At 34.7% G+C, this 21,645-nt stretch overlaps 3 protein-coding genes across 3 annotated transcripts; 2 read left to right on the top strand and 1 right to left on the bottom strand.

The window, feature by feature from the left end:
* Window positions 1-1,279: 1,279 nt before the first annotated feature.
* LOC139430583 (histone H4) lies at window positions 1,280-1,855 on the bottom strand. The gene has a single exon (XM_071197754.1). It carries the CDS (start codon window positions 1,810-1,812, stop codon window positions 1,501-1,503), a length of 312 nt encoding a protein of 103 aa, XP_071053855.1. The 5' UTR covers window positions 1,813-1,855; the 3' UTR covers window positions 1,280-1,500.
* A 176-nt stretch (window positions 1,856-2,031) lies between these two features.
* LOC139430550 (histone H3) lies at window positions 2,032-2,694 on the top strand. The gene has a single exon (XM_071197695.1). It carries the CDS (start codon window positions 2,062-2,064, stop codon window positions 2,470-2,472), a length of 411 nt encoding a protein of 136 aa, XP_071053796.1. The 5' UTR covers window positions 2,032-2,061; the 3' UTR covers window positions 2,473-2,694.
* A 4,437-nt stretch (window positions 2,695-7,131) lies between these two features.
* LOC139430805 (histone H1-like) lies at window positions 7,132-8,070 on the top strand. Its single transcript, XM_071198127.1, has one exon. It carries the CDS (start codon window positions 7,214-7,216, stop codon window positions 7,997-7,999), a length of 786 nt encoding a protein of 261 aa, XP_071054228.1. The 5' UTR covers window positions 7,132-7,213; the 3' UTR covers window positions 8,000-8,070.
* Window positions 8,071-21,645: the final 13,575 nt, after the last annotated feature.

Raw genomic sequence — 21,645 nt, 5'->3', positions numbered from 1 at the left:
TTGAATTATACCTTTTTTATTCTTTGCGTTTTAATCCATCGTCACTAACTAACTGGGTTTCTAAAGCATGACTTGGCGCATTATCGATTAATAACAACGCTTTTCCAGGTAAGTTATTCTCTTGAGAATATTTTCTCACCTCTGGCACAAAACATTTCGTGAACCACTCCTTAAAAAGTATCGAGGTCATCCACGCGTTTGAAGTTGATCTGTAGATGACTGGTATTTCTTTGTTTTTGAAGGCACGTGGATTCTTAGCTTTACCAATAACGTGCAATTTTAATTTACGGTCTCCTTCTGTGTTGGCATTGGTGCTGTTTTTCGTGGAATCCCACCAAAGTTCTATCTGGAAGAAGCTTATAAAATAAAGCTGACTCGTCTGCGTTATATACATATTTGATTAGGGCATAAGTATTCTTTTCTAATGTGTAGAGCCAATTTTTTTTTAAAGGTGCAATTGCTTGAAAATTGTTAGAAAGCTTCTCGCCAGTAATTTTAAAATTTCTCAGGCTATATCTTTTTCTAAATTTTGCCATCCAACCTCTACTAGCACGAAAATCATCCTTTCCATAATGTTTCCGGTAAAACACCTTAGCCTGGTCAGCTAAATATTCACATGAAACAGTACAATGACGATATCTTTTTTTATTTTAAAAACTATTATCCATTTTTGGAAATTCCCCATCTTCAAAGTTTTCCTCTTCCCAGTACCATGGGAAGAGGTACTCAAATTGTGTATTATTCGAATGTAAACAATAATTTGGTACTCTAAATACTGTTTAAGTGCTTTTTCTTTTTTTTAAGGCGTAAATTCTTTTTTTTTTATTTCAAATTTATATTCTTAAAGTCTAAACAATTAACAATTATTAATTTTTTTTTTAAATCAGTCAAGTATAAGTAAATTTATATTCTTTACTACATTATTTTGTTGAATTTCAAATAAAATAAAAAAAGAAGTGCGGCCCCCTGGACCTACATAGTTCGTAGGAGGGCCTATCATAAATCACGTCGAGGTACTTTTTCGGGGTGATAATTAGTGCCACTACTGTTTCTGAGAGTCATAAAAACCACCAGAAATATCAGAAACTATAACAGACAGGCTGCACAATTGGAAATGAAATATGTGCAAGCGCCAAAGGACGTGAACCGTTCTTGGTCGGGACCAGGTACACGAACTTGTCCGACCGACGGTCGTTAGAACCACAGAATAACATAATATTCTGTGGTTGGAACGCTTGACAAAACGTCGCGGATCATCCTTTTTAAGGCAGCAGCGCACTTTTTAACTGTGCAGGCTTGTGACCGTCAAAAGTCTAAAGCGTGGTTGGAACGAACCTAATATACATACATACATATTACGTATGTATGTAATTGTCCGGATTGTATGTGAAAATATTCCTTAACTTTCATAAATATAGTGGTTCTGAAAAGAACCGGGTGGTCGTGTTGAATACAGAACAGTCGTCGTCAAAATTAAAATAGGTACATAATTTAAATTTCTTAACCCCCAAAGCCGTAGAGAGTACGACCTTGCCGCTTAAGGGCGTAAACGACGTCCATAGCAGTAACGGTTTTCCTTTTTGCGTGTTCAGTGTATGTGACAGCGTCGCGAATAACGTTCTCAAGGAAAACCTTTAAAACTCCTCGAGTTTCTTCGTAAATTAATCCTGAAATACGCTTTACACCGCCGCGACGGGCAAGACGTCTGATAGCTGGTTTGGTGATGCCCTGGATGTTGTCACGGAGTACTTTGCGATGACGTTTGGCGCCTCCTTTTCCAAGACCTTTTCCTCCCTTTCCACGGCCAGTCATTTTTCTTTTTATGTATGTATAACGACGACGAACTAACAAGCACCGACAGCGGACTATCGTTTTCGGGACTTTTCGCGCGCTTATATGGTGGCGCAATGGACACGCCTGCCGATTCTACGGCTCGACCAATCCGATGCAAGTCACGTACACGGGTATAAAGTAGCCTTCAACCGAGCGATCTCTCAGTTTACTTTGACTAACTATATCTTTGTTGTCGTACGGTACGTATCTCGTTAATAATAAACTAAAATGGCTCGTACGAAACAAACTGCTCGGAAATCTACCGGAGGTAAAGCGCCACGTAAACAACTCGCAACTAAAGCGGCAAGGAAAAGCGCCCCCGCCACTGGTGGTGTCAAGAAACCGCATCGTTACAGACCTGGAACCGTAGCTCTTCGAGAAATTCGTCGTTACCAGAAAAGTACCGAACTTCTGATTAGAAAGTTGCCCTTCCAACGTTTGGTTAGAGAAATTGCCCAAGATTTCAAAACCGACTTGCGATTTCAAAGCAGCGCCGTTATGGCTTTGCAAGAGGCGAGCGAAGCTTACTTGGTCGGACTTTTCGAAGATACGAACTTGTGTGCAATTCATGCAAAACGAGTAACCATCATGCCGAAAGACATTCAGCTTGCTAGGCGCATTCGCGGCGAAAGAGCCTAATTTGCATCAATCAACCAAACCTTCCCAACAAGACCGGTTCTTTTCAGAACCAATCACTTGTTTTATGAAAAAGAATTTTCGTTTTGCTTCCCTTCAATCGGTGTTTATTATGAAAGCAAAAATGCTCTTTCAGTATGGACTTCGGATAATGTGCATTTTCTAATTTCTAAACGTAATAGCGTGTAAAATTTTCAATGTGAACTTAAGATGTGATTTAATCAAAAAAAAATTAAGTTCTTTTTTAATTTATATAAAATAAATTCAATTATTTCATATAAGATTTTAGTAATTAAAAAAAAGATTATGATGTTTAAATAATTTAAACTTAATTTGCTTCCATATGCATTCAAATATTGATGATCACAACGAAAGCTTCCGTACGAATTAAATTTTAAAACTTGTACAATAAAAGTTAAAGAAGATGAAGGTGTATCTTCTTTAAGGTAATCAAAAACTTGTTGGGATTGATAAAGAAATATAAGGAATCCGAACTGTAACATTTATTTCCAAATTGAACGTTTTTGGGATTTATAAAAAAAGTAAATACAAGAAAAGACGTAAATTTTACACACACCGACTACCTTAGATTCTTAATTCCATTCTTAAACTGTCTTAATTCCCTAGACGCGTATGTTCTTGCAAACAGACTACTGTAGTTTGATCTCGTATTAGTGCCATTCAATGTTTGGATATTTATTAAAAATGAGTATAAGAAACCGCCAAATTTCACAAAGGATTCGAGATTTGATTGTTAGTTTATGAAAAGATAGGATATCACTAGGTGAAATTAGCCAAATTGTAAAAAAAGCTCGTTCGTCAGTGCAGTACATTACACATTTCTAAAGACGATGAATTTTGGAAATTAACCACTTAAGGCATGCCTTATTTATTTAAATCATCGACTTTTTTAGATATAACAAGAGCGCCCGTATCAGACACGGGCACGTGAAAATCTGCCGGTGTCAGTCGCCCGTGTCACACACCATGCCTTAAGTTGTTACGTGATTTTTAGTGATGAAACTTGAAAAAATTGATTTATTTAATTGTGATTCGCGCACCAAAATTTGGCGAAAACGTAACGAAGCATTCAAAACGAGAAAATTTGTGCCCAACAGTAAAATATAGAGGTGGTAGTGCTATGTTGTGGGTGTACATATATGTCAGCTGCTCGTGCAGGCAATACGACATTTATAAATGGTATCATGGATAAACGATATTACCTTGATATTTAAAAAATAATTGATTAGAAAGTGCTAGAAATTTTTGGATAGCGAGATCATTTACTTTTTAACAAGACAATAATCCCAAGGACACGGCAGAAATCGTGCGCTTCTGGTTGCTTTATAATGTTCCCCGACACCCCGCTTCGGAGGGTAAAGTTTGGGGAATAATTTTGCTTCAAAAGTGGCCCTCCTGAGAAACAAACTTGACGTGTTTCAGGCCTTCAGCTCGTTTTCAATGGGCCACTCTGTATATAAATATATTTCTATATATTATAAATACTATAGTAGATTTTTTGAAATTGGCTATCACCAATTAATCCGTGGGTTGTATAAGGGAGGTGGTCTTAGGTGGCAGATATGTCATCGTAATCCATCCAACTTCTGCTCCTAAATCTGGTGAATGTGCCGATGGGTTATCGAGAACGACAACACATCGCGAGTTACCCATGCCTTAGCGTTACAGCGCCACATCACTGGTAAACTATCTTTGCACACATTGAAAGACTTTTGGTGGTCTTTTGCGCTTTTGATGTTGCTTTGGGTGACGTAACAGGGGGGTTCGTCTCGTTTCTTTCGTCAATCGGAGTCATTTTCGCCTTGGCTGTTGTGCTCTTTTCGCGGAGGATTTCGCCGGTCATAATGTCGCCCACGCTCCCTTGCTCTTGGTTTGGATAAGAGCACCCCAAACAATGGCAGCGTTGAAGAATTTTCTTAATAAACGGTGTACTTTTTGATAGAACCGCCGCGCTCACCTAGATTCTTAATAGCGCCGTTAACCATTTCTGATGTCGGTGGTTTCGACTTCTGAATCTTCGCCTTTTTCGTTAACAGCTCCGTAGCTTTGGCCTTTAATGGTGTGTAACGACAATATGACAGCGGTAGAGTGGTTGATAATGAGTAAAAGAAGAAGTGTGGAGGTGAATGATGTTGTGAAAGTATTTAAGAGGGCGAAGAAAATGGGTAAGATAGTGGAATTGGGATGAGAGTTTAGAGATGATGTAGGGATGAGGAGAGCGGGTAAGACGGTAAGAGTCAAGGGAGTAAGTGTAGAGTGTGGCCATGTTCGGTAAGGGCATTCCGCTGATGACGGAGCATGGTCCATTCAATGTATCTTTGAGAGGGATATGAACGGGATGTGTCTGTGTGAGGTGAGTGAGGACACCCTGCAGCATATCTTGCAGGAGTGTCCGAAAGGGAGGAGAAGACAGAGACAGAAGGTAAAGGAGAATTGAATAGGATTATGGATAACAGCCATAAATCCATATGAATGATTGGAACTGGTTAGCGGCAGGAGCTGTGTTCGATTATGTAGGGGAGTAGTGCTAGTTTTTGGTGGGTTGGATTCGGTAGTTGGGTGGAGGAGTAGCCGCATACCGAAAGGCCTCCTCCTCAATAAGATCAGTTCTTTGCAGAACCAAGAGATTATTTTCTGAAAAACAACTATTGCGATAGTAATTATAATTGATTATTTCCATTGTACTTAAATTTGCTCTCATGTTTTAGGAAGGTTTGATATATTTCCAAGACAGAAATAATAATTGGTAAGTAATCCTCCGATTTGGTTTTCTAAGTAGAATTCTTCAGAGTTTTTAGTGACCGCATTTAAATTTCACTACAAAAACTTTGTATAAACCAAGTTGCCTTTATGTATAATCGATATTATTACTTAAATGACCTATGTCGATTTCAAACCGTATTCAAAACATTTTTGTTTTTGTTCCTGTCGCAGTATTTGCTTCAAATAATCAATTAAAGCGGCAAGGAAATAACGCTTTTCATGCCATTCTTGACGTGTGCTTGACTAACGTGGTGTTAACCTTGTCTCTAACAATTGAACCCATTTGAAAGAGGGTAGAAAGGGATACCGTCGGGGGGGTCGAGTTGTTACAATGTAGGAACTGTAGAAAACTCTTGGGAAAATCGACCTACTTCAGGTTTTTAACTTTTAACGTGGTCTTTCTGTTCATTAATTCAATTTCAATAACTTTAATATGGATTTTGTTAGTTTGTTGTGTTAATGCCAGAAGACCAACCAGCCAGGCTTAACCTTGTCATTTAAATTGTTTTCCCTGCAGTAGGAATATAGTTATTTCCGAAAGCTTCCACATTGTAACGACTGTACTAACGGTCGTTCCTTTCTACGTAGTTTTCGATCGGACTCCAGCCGAAGAGTACTCTCATTTACCACCTTAAGAATACGCAACGCTGCACAAACCTTCCAACGATTTATAAACGAAGTTCTTTCTGGCTTAAATTTCCTTTTTTATATCTAGACGATACTCTCGTAGCAAGACTAGCAAGTCGCAATGAAGAAGACCATTATCATCATTTACAACAATTATTTGAGTATAAGTTGCCTTCATGTTTAATCGCTATTGTTACCTAATTAACCTAAATACGTTGATTTTAAAACGTATTCAAAACATTTTTGCGGGATAAATCTCATGTCGCAGTATCTGCTTCATGTTTTGTGACATTCTTCTCTAAAGGGAAACTCCAAATAATCCATTGAATTAAAATAATATTATTTAATAACGGTCAAAACAAGTTTCGTCAATAAGCTAAAACATAATCAATATAAAACACAACACTTAACAACATTAACCAGGTCTAAATAAGTTTACACAACACTTAGATATGATAAAGTGTGTGAAAGGAAAAATATATGCATATATTATACTATTAAGTATAGAATAATAGAAATTAGATTTGATATACATAATTGGTATCATATTGACCATATGAACCTAAAAACTAATAGCAATGAATGAATGACTTGAGTAAATGCGTAACGACCGACATTGGCGGTGTGAATATAACACTCGAATATTTCACTTTTCACTCACGTGAAGGTATTTGCATGATACGACGCTTACACGAAAACGTAATCCCTAAATTAGAGCCGCAATATACCACTTTTCTCGCGTCCTCGACGTCGGCAATAATGTTCGAAACAACGAGAAAACTCGCGACCAATGTGGAATTGCCGATCGCATCGTCCTCGTTTTAAGGATAAAAGCTTAGACATATTGATAAAATTTACACACCTCGTGGTTTTAAAACGTTTAAGAAAGCTATTCTCATTGAAAATTCAGTCCGTTTTTACATACGCGCGAAATTCGACGACGCTAAAGTTTACGACGACGGTCACGTCAATGACATCTTATACTTTCAACCGTCGCTACACAACGAAATCGTACCCCCACAAGTAAAATTTTTACGTAGACGACGAGTTAACTTCTTCCACTATACTGAAATACCTAACGGGAATATTTACGTCGCGACGCCAACACAAGCGGGTTCCTTTTTCTAGAAAGTTGCGAACACGAGACCGCCGTTGTGATGCCAGCAGTGCGAACGGAGGAAAATCGACTTTGGACGGGTTTTCGGCTTCGGTATGTACATTCAACGTTGGGTTCAATTTTCTGAGGAAAATGTTTGTGAATAACTTGTACGAAGTTGACATTCGTGCACGTGAGTTTTTGTAAAAAATATTTTTGTTACAAACTGCCGCTACAATGACGGATGTACAACAAACGGAACAGCAAACCCCCGTATCTTCCGAAACGGAAAACACTTCACCCGTAAAAAACAAAGCTGCCGGCGGTGGTTCCTCCTCCGATTCGTCGACGAAGAAAAAGAAAAGCCAACGATCAAAAGCCACCCATCCACCCACATCCGAAATGGTGAATAACGCGATTAAGACCCTTAAGGAACGCAACGGTTCGTCGCTTCAAGCTATTAAAAAGTACATGACTTCTAATTACAAAGTTGACGCTGAGAAGATGGCTCCGTTTATTAAGAAATTCCTGAAGACCGCCATCGCTGCAGGCGGTATTGTCCAAACTAAAGGTAAAGGTGCGTCAGGATCGTTTAAACTGGCATCGGCCTCTGCAAAAAAGTCAGGCAGAGTAACGACTTCCTCCCTTAAAAAGAAACCTGCCGCCGCCGTATCTAAAAGGGCCAAAGCTCGAGCTGCCTCTACGAAGAAATCCTCCTCACCTGCGAAGGCAAAAACAACGCCGGTGTCCGGTTCCCCTGTTGTTGAAAGCAAAAAGAAGGCTGCAGTAAAAGCCAAAAAGTCGCCAACGGTCGGAGAAAAGAAAGTAACCAGCTCTACTACTGCCGCAGTCAAAAAAACCACCACGGTTAGAAAAGCACCATCAAAAGCTAAAAAAGTTACCAAGGGACCAACGAAAAAGCCGAAAGCGCCGAAACCCAAAACCGCCAAGAAAGTCGCTGGTGGTGCTGCACAATTGAAATCGTCGTCCACGAAAAAGAGAGGTTTACCAAAAAAAAAATGAGCTCTGCAATTTATTACAATTAAGGGCTTTCTCACAAGCCGCCACACAAAGGCCCTTCTCAGGGCCAATAATGGTATAACGAAAAAGAATTCTAACATAATTTTAATCTATACATAATGTATGTACTCTGGCAGTATGCATCTTAGTTCCATTCGCAGTAGTTACCACTTACTTTTAGTAATTGAAAATTTCCAAAAATTTTATTTATCCGAAATAAAATAGCAGTTCTTTTTTAATTGCCATTTTTTTCGAAGACAGCTGAATTACGTGTAACATGAAAAATACTCTGAATTTTACGTAGAATCCATAAATGCAACAAAAAAATGATGGGGTTCCTATTTAAAAATGTCAACTTAAGCATGGTATCTCAATTTTGGGATACCTGTACATTTCAATTTTATCTCAAAAAATGCGCGTTCAAAAATATAACCTAAGCCTTTTTTCTAGAAGAATATCGCCCGAATTTTTATCGAATTGAAGTAATATATTAAACAATTTTGAAATTTTCTGTCTATTTCAATTTTGGGCCTATTGCAGACTAAGCTTTTTCGGTACGATCCTTTCTAGAGTATTCTAGTAAAGTATGATTGTATAACCATTGGTAATTTTCAATTAATTGAACAAATTTCACCATTTGATCACTTTCATCATCCATCTTTACTGTTATTATTTATACTGGGTACCGCACCGGGCAAAATGCAGCTCGCATGCAGTGGTACCAACACAATGTAACAAAAAGTCCCATGCGCAGTGCTTTAAAAATCCCATCTATTAAGCAAAAAAAAAACTACAAATAAATTTAAAAATTGTTTTTAAATAGAAAAGACTAACATAAAATTTCAAAGTAAGTAGTTTTTAACTACTAATACTCCTATAAAATATAAAACTTAATAAAAAATATATTTAAAATCAAACATATTAAGTTAGAAATCATATAAATATGTTTTCCGATAGTACTAATCAGTCCTTAAAACTATAAAATTCTTTATATACATACATATTTTTGTAATAAGTCGTTTGGGGTGGGATAATCAACGCATGTTTAATTATTCTGTTGTAAAGCGTTACGAATAACGCACATTGCATTTAATGTTTCCTCGCCCGTTCTATTTCCTTTTTTCATTTTAATATCTGTTACCATGGAAAAAATTCTTTCTGCTTCAGCATTTGTATGAGGCAATGTTAAAATAATATTGGCAAGTTTTCCTAAATTTGTAAATAAGTGGTCGTTATTAAAATTTTTTTTCATCCAATTTGAAGCCACATCGATTTCAGTTTCATCGAATGAAGTAGCTAGTTTCTGCCACTCATTTGATATGTCAGTGGCAATGAAATTAAAAAAATCAACAGCCAATCCAACTATATCAATATCAGAATTCTTCTTAGTTGAAAATGCCACTTGGGGATTTAAAAATTCCATTGCTTTAAAAATGTGATTATTAAGTGTTAAGTGGAAATCGTTTTAAAATTTCAGTAGTGGCGGTTACGTAAAATGATAAACATTTTTTCGAATCTCCTGTTGACCGTCCAGTGGTAAAGATTTTATAAAGCTTTCACACTCATCACCTAATTTAATCTTATCTAATGGCAAGAAATGTTCAGTTTGACATCCGGTTTTAAATAATTAGTGCATAGTCGTATAAATAAAGTATTACAGTGCCCATGTAATTTATGAACTGACTATTTGATTGAAATAATGAATTAAGGGAATTTAAAAAACTTGGAGCATACTTCATGAAATATAAATACCCTTTTAAATACATATTTTTCATGTCATTGTGGATAGTTTCTGCACTTTTTAATTTATCCTCAGTTATTGCTAGTAAAAAGAAATGTTCTAACACATTCCAATTATTTAAAATTCGTACTACACAGTCGTGCCGACTCAACCAACGTGTAGTTACTAATTAAAAATTTTTTGTTTGCTCTGGTTAAAGTAATCTTGCAACTCCGCTAAAACAGCGCATCGTTTCGCACTTCCTGATACATTTTAACAGAGCTACTAAATGATCCACAACTTGGGTAGCAACATTGTGCTCCGCGAAAAATACAGAAAGTTTAATTTCAGCTCTTTTAATATTATCAACATGTATATCTTTATCATTACTAACAAAATAATTAGCCAATGGTTTTGTCGTTTTAACCGCTGACATATTTTCAGAAGTTTTTGTCTATTAGAATGCCTTAATAACTCACTCTTGCCGCATGTCAATTCTACATTACAAACGGAACATCTAAAATTTAATAATGTTCACACAGAAATATAAATTATTTTATAATTAATTTAATTTTATTGATTAAAGGAAGCGCGACTACCTGCATTTATTTTTATTTTTCTTATCCGCTGTTAACTAGTTTTTAAAATGGGGATCCTGCAACCAACATTCCTGGAAAACTTTCGTTCCTTTTTCTTGGTGGAACTTTTTTTGAGGATGTTCTAAATGTTCCGTATCTGATGAAGAATCTTCCATTTTTTTAAACAATACACTCTATACAGTAAAGACAATCCGACTCGGTACTCTACACGGTTTACGATAGATGGCGCTATTACTAAATATTGATCGTCTTATAATTAGAAGATAGTGCAAATGTCAAATTACAAAAACATATTTAAATTTTATAATATAATAATTTTGAGAAATTAAAAATCTCTCAAAATAGACGAATATCCCTTTGTTTCTAGGAATACTGAAAAATCTCCCGAATCGGGATATATCTCTCAAGTTGGCAACACTGCGAGTCGCATGTTTAGACGAAGTCGCGACGCTGCGTCGCCATATGCTGATTTTTATTTAAAAACACGTGAGATGCACTGAAGCGTACGTCTTCCTACAATTGCGTCTAATACTCGTCTATGACGAGCAGCTCTGTGTGCAGAAGGTCTTATACTGGTTAAATTAATAACTGTCTATAATAACAAACAAAAAAAAATTAGTATAACAAATCTACAAAAAAATTCTCCTCAAAAAAAGAATTTAAACAAAATTATAACCTGAAAAGAAAAAACAATAACACGAAAATTGAGTCGGCTGAGTCAATATTGTAAGAGACACTCCTTTAATGTCAAAAAAAATAAAATAATAAAAAAACTCGAGCGAACAGGTCGAAAACAAGAAAATAAACTATTAATAATTTAGATTCTATACAAAAATATTCAAACCTTATCTGGAAATCCTGTTCCTTCTTTTTTCATTTAATGCGACTGCACGTGTTGATTAAAGCGGAACCAGGAAAGCCGGAACAAACTTTACCAAAAATTAAACAAGCGTACTACACTAAGGCTCGATAGCAAAAGAAGAAGTGGTGGGAAGAGGAAACGCGGTACGGACGACCGATATCCGCATCCCCACCCCTAATATTAATGGATCTTAAGAATATCGATAAATTTACCAACGAACACCTAATGACCTTTAATAATCAACAACAAAAATAAATTAAGATACCCCGCGAGTGTATTAATAAAAATTAGATATCCATTAAAATCATAATAAACTGATTAAGGAAAGAAAATCAAATGAAAGTAATTACATATGAAATCACATACAGTGTGTCCGTAAGTAGCGGATAAAATCATTATAAACGGTTTATGAAAAAATCCCTGAAACGGGAATTATGCAGCTGCATCCCATAGCATTTAAGAAACTAATATGATAAGATTAGTAGAAGAACCGTGAGACTCGAAATGAAACTGTAACAAGATTGGAGACCGTATTGGCCGACTTCCAGCCAATTCCAAAGAGTCCATGGATCACATTTCCAGGACAATAAAATTGATGGCAACTCAAAATTCAAATCAATTCGCTCTTGTATAAGGACAAGAGCCTCCATAACTCAAACCGTAGTAAATATAATTCCAAAATTGAAAGGAGTACTGTGGATATATACCGTATATTCTCGAATCTAATCCGCACCCTTTTTACAAATTTTGTATGCTCTAAAATCAAATGCGGATTACAATCGGATGTGGATTACATTGGAAAACCAACTTTTTTTACCATCATTGCATTTTTAAAATCGAGGTGCGGATTAGATTCGAGTGCGGATAAGATTCGAGAAAATACGGTATGTATGTATCCACAATATAAATTAATATTTTAATAAATAATAATACGAACTACATTCACAGGACTGATAAAATCGATTGATTATTTTGAATGATAATAATATTAATAATTTTATATAGTAACGTTCTCCTTTGTTTTGTACATGTCGTGTGCACAGCATGCTACAGCCACTTCCCCTCCTATAATAAAAAGATTAATAAAAAGAGGAATATGGTGGTTAAAGAAAAAATAAATCATATTTAAAAATTGAAAGTAACTTTTTTTTGAATTTTTATATCATGAGAATTGATTGCCTCGCTGTGGTGACAAGTTGAATTTTCTTTTAAAAGAAATGCTGGTTTAAGGTTGTTGATGTTAACAGCTACTTCCTTGTTATTTTTGAAAATTACAAAATATTTCGGAAATGTTTTTATCACTTTAAATGGGCCTTCATATCTTGGTGTTAAAGAGGCTTGAATCCCATTAATTTTGACAAAAACAAATTTTGAAATGAATAAATCTTTATGAATAAATGGTTTTTGGTTGGAATGAAAAACTGTGTTTACTGGTTTCAAACAAGAGAATGTTTCTCGTAAACTAGATAGCAATGGATCAGATTCCAAAGGGTGTTGAATATTAACAAAAAATTCTCCTGGAAGCCTAAGTGGTTGACCGTATACAAGTTCAGCAGATGAACAACCTAGGTCTTCCTTAAGAGATGATCTGAGGCCTAGGAGAACCAAGGGAAGATCATTGTTCCACCTCGTAGTGTTACCTCTGGCAGTTATGGCTGTTTTTAAAGAACGGTGAAACCTTTCTAAAATTCCGTTGCTTTGGGGATGGAAGGTGGATGTATGAATTTGACGTGTTCCTAGAAGGGTGTGAAATTTTGAAAAGAGTTTTGATTCGAATTGTCGTCCCTGATCATGGGTTATAGTGCTAGGAATGCCAAATCGGCTGAAATAATGCCGAAACAAAGTATCCGCAATAGAAGAAGAACCAATATCTTTGAGAGGAAAAGCTTCTGGCCAACGCGTGAAACGATCTATTACGGTGAGCACATATGTGCAGCCAAGGGACGGAGTGAGAGGACCGACCAAATCAATGTGGATATGATCGAATCTTAATTTTGGTATCGGAATTTTACTAATAGGTGATTTTGTGTACTTTTGAACTTTTGTTTGTTGACATCGCAAACAGGTTTTTGTCCATAACTGAATGTGTTTTGTCATGTGAGGCCACAAGAATCGTGTTTTGATGATGTGTGTAGTAGCGCGAATACCAGGATGTGTTAAGTTGTGAAATTTGTTGAAAATTGTTTTACGAAATTTTTGTGGTATGTATGTTCGAGGATTGTTTGTTGAAATGTCGCACCAAAGCTTTACATCTGAATGTGATGTTGTTTGTTGCGATAGGTTATATTTAGTAGTTTGTGTCTTTGAGTATTGTTTGTTTAGTAAATGTGTTAATTCTGTATCGTTAAATTGCGCGTTTTTTAAGGTTTGTGTGTCAGGGTACTGTGAATTTAGAGAATCAATATTTGTTCTGGACAACGTGTCCGCTACAATGTTTGATTCTCCTGTAATGTACCTGATATCTGATGTGAATTGTGTTATGTAAGTAAGATATCGTGTCTGACGTGGAGTTCTTTCTGTGTTAGAAAAAATTGTGTTGATTAGAGGTTTGTGATCAGTGTAAACTACAAATTGATGTCCATGTAAAAAATGTTTAAAGAATTTGATACTAGTGTAAATTGCTAACAATTCTCTATCAAAAGTTGAATAATTTATTTGGCTTGAAGATAATTTTTGAGAAAAAAACGCTAAAGGTTGTGTTTTATTGTCTATAGTCTGTGATAAAACTGCTCCTATACCTTTACTTGAGGCGTCAGTCGTCAGTGAAAGAGTTGCTTGTGGTGATGGGTGTGCAAGAGTGACGGATTTTGATAAAAGTTCTTTGGCTGTAGTGAAAGAAATGTCGTGATGGTGTGTCCAAGAAGTGATTGATTTAAGTTTTTGTGAATAAAGTGTTTTTGATAAATGATGTAAAGGAGCTAAAATGTTTGAGATGTTTGGTAAAAATCTGTGATAAAAATTTATCATTCCTAAGAATCGCTGTAATTGTTTTAGTGTGGTTGGTTTTGGAAATTCAGTTATGGCATTAACCTTAGATTGCGAAGGGCGAACGCCTTCAGCAGAAATTTGATGACTTAGGAAATTTAAATCTGTAACTCCAAAAACACATTTTGTTGGTTGTATATTAATATTACAAGAGCTTAACCTCTCAAACAATTGTTGTAAATGAAGATAATGTTCTTCTTCATTGCGACTGGCTACTAGAATATCATCTAGATATACGAATAGGAAATCTAAGCCAGATAGAACTTCGTTTATAAATCTTTGAAAGGTTTGTGCCGCATTACGTAAACCGAAAGGCATTCTCGTGAATTCGAACAGACCAAACGGTGTAGTGATAGCCGTTTTAGGAATATCGTCTTCTTCTACAGGAATTTGGTGATAAGCTCGTACCAGATCTAATTTTGAAAAAAATTTGCAATTGTGTAAATGTAAGTTAAAATCTTGAATGTGCGGAAGAGGATAACGATCTGGAACTGTGATGTTGTTGAGTTGTCGGTAGTCTCCACATGGTCTCCAATCGTTGGAATCTTTCTTAGGAACCATGTGAAGAGGCGACGCTGTAGAAGAAGAAGAGGGTCGGCAGATTCCTAATGCCACCATTTGTTCGAATTCTTTCTTTGCAATGTTGTGTTTGTGCACGTCTAAACGTCGGGGACGACAAAACGGTAAGTGTGAGTTGGTAACAATTCTGTGTCGAGTGTTATGTCCAACTGGTTTTGTAAAGTCCGGTGTAGACGTTAATTTTGGAAATTTTTTTAAGAGTGTTGTATATTTGGTTTCAAAAGAAAAAATTTTGGGAGTTGGAATAGTATTTTTGACAATGGAACCAATTGAAAACAAATTGGTTTTCGAATCTACCAATCGCTTCTTTTTTATATCCACCAAGATACCAAACGCATGAAGGAAATCCGCACCAATGATTGGTTTACTAACATTAGCTATAGTAAATACGAATGGGAAATTCCTTCTTAGATTTAATGAAATTGTAAGCATTTTTTTACCGTATGTAGTAATTGTAGTACCATTAGCGGCAGAAAGGTGTGAGTTGGTATCTTGGTTACGTTTCGGATATAATTTGTGAGGTAGAACCGAAATGTCAGCTCCAGTGTCAATTAAAAAATTTAGGTTATTTTGATTGTCAAAAATGAAAAGTCGCGAACTGACAGAATTTACCGTAAATTGAGGTTGACTTTTTGTCAAAATTTTGAATTTGGAAAAATTTTGTTTTTCTTTTGAAACCTTTATTAGTTTTTTGATGTCGATGGAAAATTTTTGTTTTTGTCGGTGAAGGAATTATAAAATTTGCAATATGTTCCTCCACATTTAACCGCGTTGTCTCCAAATTTACGGTGATACCAACAAATAGTCGAATAACTCGTAGAATTAGATCTATTCCGCGAGTGACGTGACGAAGAACGATGTCTATCTCGAGAATTGTGAAAACAATTACAATTACAATTCTTCGACGTATTTGTTGGTATGTTTTGAAATTGGGTAGTCAAAGAATTTATTTGATTTTCCAAATTTTTTGTCCTGTTGTTGTTGTTGTTGTGTAATGGTAGTCACTAGTGCTTGACACGTTAACGTCAGATTTTGGATTGTTGTTAGTAGTTCGTCGTGTGGTGGTGTTTTTGTGGTGCGATGTTTTTGAACTTCCGAGAGGTGTGTTGAGGTCGACGTCAAATTCATTGATTCCAATGTTTATCGAATTATGTAAACATTTTTTAAATAATTATTATAATAGAGTAAACCCTCATAATTCTATAAATCAATTTTTAATAAACATTATTAAAAGTCGTTTCGAAGGAGAAGATTTAAATTTTCTTATGCAACCAATATTAAAATTGACTGCACTAGATTCAGAATGCACTTGGATTCTTCCTACACGAAGAAATTGCAAAAAATTTAGATCTTTAGACCCGTTTCAGGGATTTTTCCATAAACCATTTAAAATGATTTTATCACACATTGACACATTGTATGCATGTATGTAAACAAGATAAAACCTAAATAAAAGAAACAGTTTTGTGAAACATTTTTGTATATGAAAAGTTTAATGATCAAGCATAGAACGTAAGCTATTTGCCTATTTCTTATTCTTTTTTAAATCATATCGAGTAATTTGCATCATTAAATTCGCGAATCCTTGTCGTGACTGTACTACGACTCTGTCTCCAACCGTGTTTGAAATGTCAAATAGAATCAAGTAAATGCAGTTGTTCCGAGTTTTAACGACCATTAAATAACATGTTGCGGCTTTGTAGATGTCGGAAAAGAACAAGCCAACAACTTTGTCGGGGGCTCAGTACTAAAAAAGAAAAGCCAGACAATTAGAAATTGATCAAGCGTTGGCTGGTTCGTTAAATAAATTTTTTACAGAATCAACACATTCACAAAAAAAAAGAACAAAAAGTTTCAACTCAAACTGATGCTACACTAACATCAGAGCAATCCGAACAAATAGGAAAAGTAGATACGCAAGAAACAGAAGCTGGAACAAACACAGTTGAAGATGAAAGAAATGTAGCTTCCTGTTCTAATGTATCCATGCTATCAATGTCTACTTTAAGTTTTGATGCAAACGATCCAGGTTCTTGGCCAAAAATTCTATCTATTAAAACAAGAGATAGATTAGTAATTTTCCAAAAGATTTCTTTATTTATCTTTTTCAGTACAACATGTTTCGGCTAACAAGTAGCCTTCTTCAGGTACAACTAAAGTTAAAATTAAATAGTTGGTAAAAAAAATTGATACAAAGAACGGAATAGTTACCGTCAACGTGGTACACATATGAGTAATCGGGAAATCGTATACATATATATATAAATCATTTCATTGAAGTAAATTAGAAAAGGTCACTCAAAGAACATGTAAAAATCCTTAAGAAAAACAAAAGGGTCGAACCACTACAAGGGAATTTGAAAAACATAAAACATAACTTAATGAACAGAGTTTATGTAACTTACTTGAAAAGGACGAAAAACAATACTAACAAAATGTTCAAAGAATGTCAGTTGATCTAAAAGTATAAACGCGAAAGTACAACAGTTAAAGAACGACTGGTCTTAAAAATAAGAAAAAACAAGAATGGGATGCGTGAGTTATACCGATTGGTAACTTTAATTTTAGGAGATACACCCAACACGGACGTACGTATAAGTATACGTGTGTGTGTATATTCGGTGTCGTTAAGTGGGGGATAAACAAGCGTAGGGGTAATGCACAAATTGAATCGTTCATAGATTGTTGAGAGGCGAAGTTGGTCGCATCGCTTTGCAGTTAACCCTAGCAAAGTAAAACTAAGATGTTTACTGTAGCGGAAAAGGTACAGATTATAAAATGGTTTTATGGTGGCAATTCTGTAGCCCAAATAATTAATTTGTTTCCTGTGGCCTATGAAAACAGATCAATTCCTAGTCGCGGAACAATTTCAAATATTATTAAAAACTTTGAGCGACATGGATGTGTGTCTCCACAGAAACACAAATTACGAAGGGGTAAAAGAGATGAGTTACGTGATACGATGATATGTGCTGATGTTGAACGCGATAAAAATCAGTCAAGCAGACAAGTTGCGGAGACGTTTGCTATCAGCCATGTTGCCGTCCTAAAAACATTAAAGAAACACGAGTACAGGTCGTACAAGGTACAAAAAAGTCAGGAATTACAAGGGCGGAATTTTGCTTTACTATGATGGAAATGGCCAACGGAAATGTTGATTTTATAAAAAACATTTTATTTACCGATGAATCTACATTTCCTTTGCATGGTCGGCATAATCCCAGCGTTGCTCGATATTGGAGTCGTGACAATGAACACAAAGTTTATGCGGCTCGTACACAATATCCCCAAAAATGAAATGTTTGGGCTGGCTTAGTGTTTTTACGATAGATTGGGCTATTGTTTAGCACAGAATGGTGGTTTATTTGAACACCTAATATAAAAAATATTTTATTTTTATAGTTTTTTGTTTTATTTGTTGTTTTACAAAGTTTATTTCAGTTACTTACGAATTGTTTTTATTTTTAGAATTAAGAATTTGCTTTGTCTTATTTGAATTTCATTTATTATATTAGTTATTATTTTTATAATATTTCTTATCATTGAACGATGTCAAACGACTGACTGCTCTCCGATCCACTACTCTTGCGATTCAAGTATACTTATACGTACGTCCGTGTTGGGTGTATCTCCTAAAATTAAAGTTACCAATCGGTATATTGTTCCCGGAATGACAGACACCCGACGATTCCTAGAATTAAGATTACTATTATTTTTATATGCTTAGTTAAATTTTTCTTTATTTGTTTCAATTTACGTTTATTCATTTTTTAATTTAGTCTGTACGAAACTATTGTAGTTAAAACAACAAGAAATAAAACTTTTTAAAAACGGTATCCGAATCTTATTGTTTATAATTCGTGCTATACAGGTTTTTAACAAAGAATAAAAAACCTATCGTTGTGAATAATAGACTTGCGCGCGAAGAAATTAAATGTATTTTATAAAGAATCTAAAATTGTTGATATCCGTTATGTTGTTAATAAGTTTGTTTTTTAAATTACCAGTGTAGAAGTTCCTCGTATAAATCTAAAAGTTTGGATTTTTTAATATTCTTTAGTATTTTTGTACAATTGAGACTGGTTTTATGATTATTTTCTTTTAGGTGTTGGTATATTGCGGAGTTATTACATTTAAGATGTTCCTTAAACCTGGTTTGGATGTTCCTGCCTGTCTGTCCTATATAAAACCGATCACAATCTTCGCATTCGATCCTATAAATTTTCCTATAACAGCCTCACCACATCAGAATCCGTAGTTGAAGTAAATTTTCAAAACTCTTCAAAAATTACCTTATATCATGTTACCAGAGTTAGATAATGTCAAAATTTTAATCGATACTGGTGCAACACATTCGGCTATATCTTCAAAATTAGCAAAAAGTTATTTTCAAGAGTATCATTATTATGAACCATATGTAGTAAAAACTATGCATGAATTAACAAAACACTGTTATAAATTGAATTTACCCAGCTGTAAAACTTTTAATGATTACGAAAACAATTATTGTTTCAATATAATAGATTTTTCTGAAAAATTCGATGGAATCCTAGGTAGCGATAATTTAGAAATGATGGGAGCTAAATTAGATTATCAATCAAAAACGTTACAAACTAAAAATTCGAGTATACCATTTTATTTTAATAAAACTGTAATTTATCTACCCCAACGAACACGACAAATTGTTAAAATACCTGCAACTAACAAGGAAGGACAATTTTTAATACATCATTGCGAAATAATAAAGAACGTAGAAATACCTAATGCATTAGTAAGTGTTAATAACTACGAATGTTTAGTAGAAATAACAAACTTTAACGAATATCCTGTACAACTAAATTGTAATCCTGACGAACTTGAAGAACTTGACGTAAAACAGTATGAAACAAACAAAACACTTACAAAACAACAAGTAATTAAAATTCAAAGAGAAAACATTAGTAAAAAGTTACGTTTAGATCATCTAAACAACGAAGAAAAATCGGTGATAAAGAACTTGTTACATCAATATCCAGAAATTATACATGATGAAAGAATTCCTTTAACATTTCATTCGGAAATAAAACACGAAATAAATTTATCAGATGAAGTACCTGTTTATCAGAAGCCATATCGACAACCATATGTTCAACAAAAAGAAACAAAAAGGCAAATTGAAAATTTAAAATCACAAGGGATCATCAGAGATAGTTGTTCCCCATGGGCAAGTCCAATAGCGTTGGTACCAAAGAAATTAGACGCATCCGGAATTCCTAAATGGAGGATGGTAATCGATTATCGACGTCTCAATGATAAAACAATAAAAGATCGGTATCCCTTGCCTAATATTAACGAGATATTAGATAAATTGGGAAGAGCAAACTATTTTTCCTGTTTAGATTTAGCAAGTGGCTATCATCAAATTGAACTAAAAGAATCAGATAAATATAAAACTGCGTTTATTACAAATCAAGGTCAATACGAGTTCGAGAGAATGTCATTTGAGTTAAGTAACGCACCCTCAACCTTCCAAAGGACGATGAACAGTATGTTACGAGGACTCACCGAGGATATATGTCACGTGTATCTTGACGATATTATTATATTCAGTACCTCATTGTAAGAACACAAAGTACGGTTGCAAAAGGTATTTGAAAGACTAAAGCAGAATGGAGTTAAGATATCTTTAGACAAGTGTGATTTCTTAAAAAAGGAGATCAAGTATTTGTGACACTTAATAACCGAAAAAGGAATAAAACCTGATCCTTCGAAAATCGAAGCAATACAAAAATTTCCCTTACCAAGAACTAAACGTGAAATAAAATCATGCACTGGGTTATTGGGATATTATCAAAAATTCATTAAAAACTATGCGAAATTATTAAAACCAATAACACAATATTTGGCCAAGGATAAAGAAATTGAATTCACATCCAAATATAAAAATTGTTTCGAAATGTGTAAAAATTTATTGTGCAACGATCCCATTTTACAATATCCTGATTTTACAAGACCATTCATAATCACCACAGATGCAAGCAACGTCGCAATTGGAGCCGTGCTGAGTCAAGGAACAATTGGCAAAGACAAACCAATAGCTTACGCAAGTAGAACCCTATCTAAAACAGAATTAAAATATTCTACTGTAGAGAAAGAACTATTGTCAGTCGTTTATGCTTGTAAGCAGTTCCGTCCGTATATCTATGGAACAGAATTCACTCTTGTAACCGACCATCGACCTCTATTGTGGATACATAATTTAAAAGACAATAACCTCAAGTTACAACGTTGGAAGATTTATCTCCAGGAATTTAACTACAAAGTCGTATACAAAAAAGGTAAAATGAACGTTAATGCAGATGCACTAAGTAGAATCCAAATAAATCACATTGATAATGAAAGTATTTTGGCAAACAACGGATCAATAAACTTAGATGATGATAATGAAAGTTTAAATAGCAATCAAAATTCCGAAATAATTAACACAATTCCAATTAGTGAAGAACCAATAGACAATAAAAATAATCAACTTTTTATCTATCTACATGAGAAACCAACTGAAGTACAAGAAGAAGTGAAAGAAAACAAAAGAATTTTAAACATCTATATTAATAAAAGAGAAATTGAAACGCATTTGCTTCTAATAGAAATGGATGTTTTAGAAACTAAAGACGGATTTCGATACAATCACCAAAAAAATCGAGGGAACATTAGAACGGAACATAAAAGTATCTTTAAGAATGAATTAATGTGGTGCGCGTTCTGCTTGAAGCGCCCAAATTTTAAATTAAATTTAAGAGTAGAATGTTCTGAAGTGATTCATCGATTTTTAGCTGATAAATGCATGGTTACAAATTCTTAATAGTAGAAGTAGCTCGTTATTAAACCATTTCAAATAAGGATATTATAATAGTATACAAAAGTA

Source organism: Onthophagus taurus, chromosome 7 (assembly GCF_036711975.1).
Source record: "Onthophagus taurus isolate NC chromosome 7, IU_Otau_3.0, whole genome shotgun sequence".
Lineage (NCBI taxonomy): Eukaryota > Metazoa > Arthropoda > Insecta > Coleoptera > Scarabaeidae > Onthophagus > Onthophagus taurus.
Note: the sequence above shows the minus strand (reverse complement) of the source record. Positions and strands in the feature narration are given on the sequence as shown.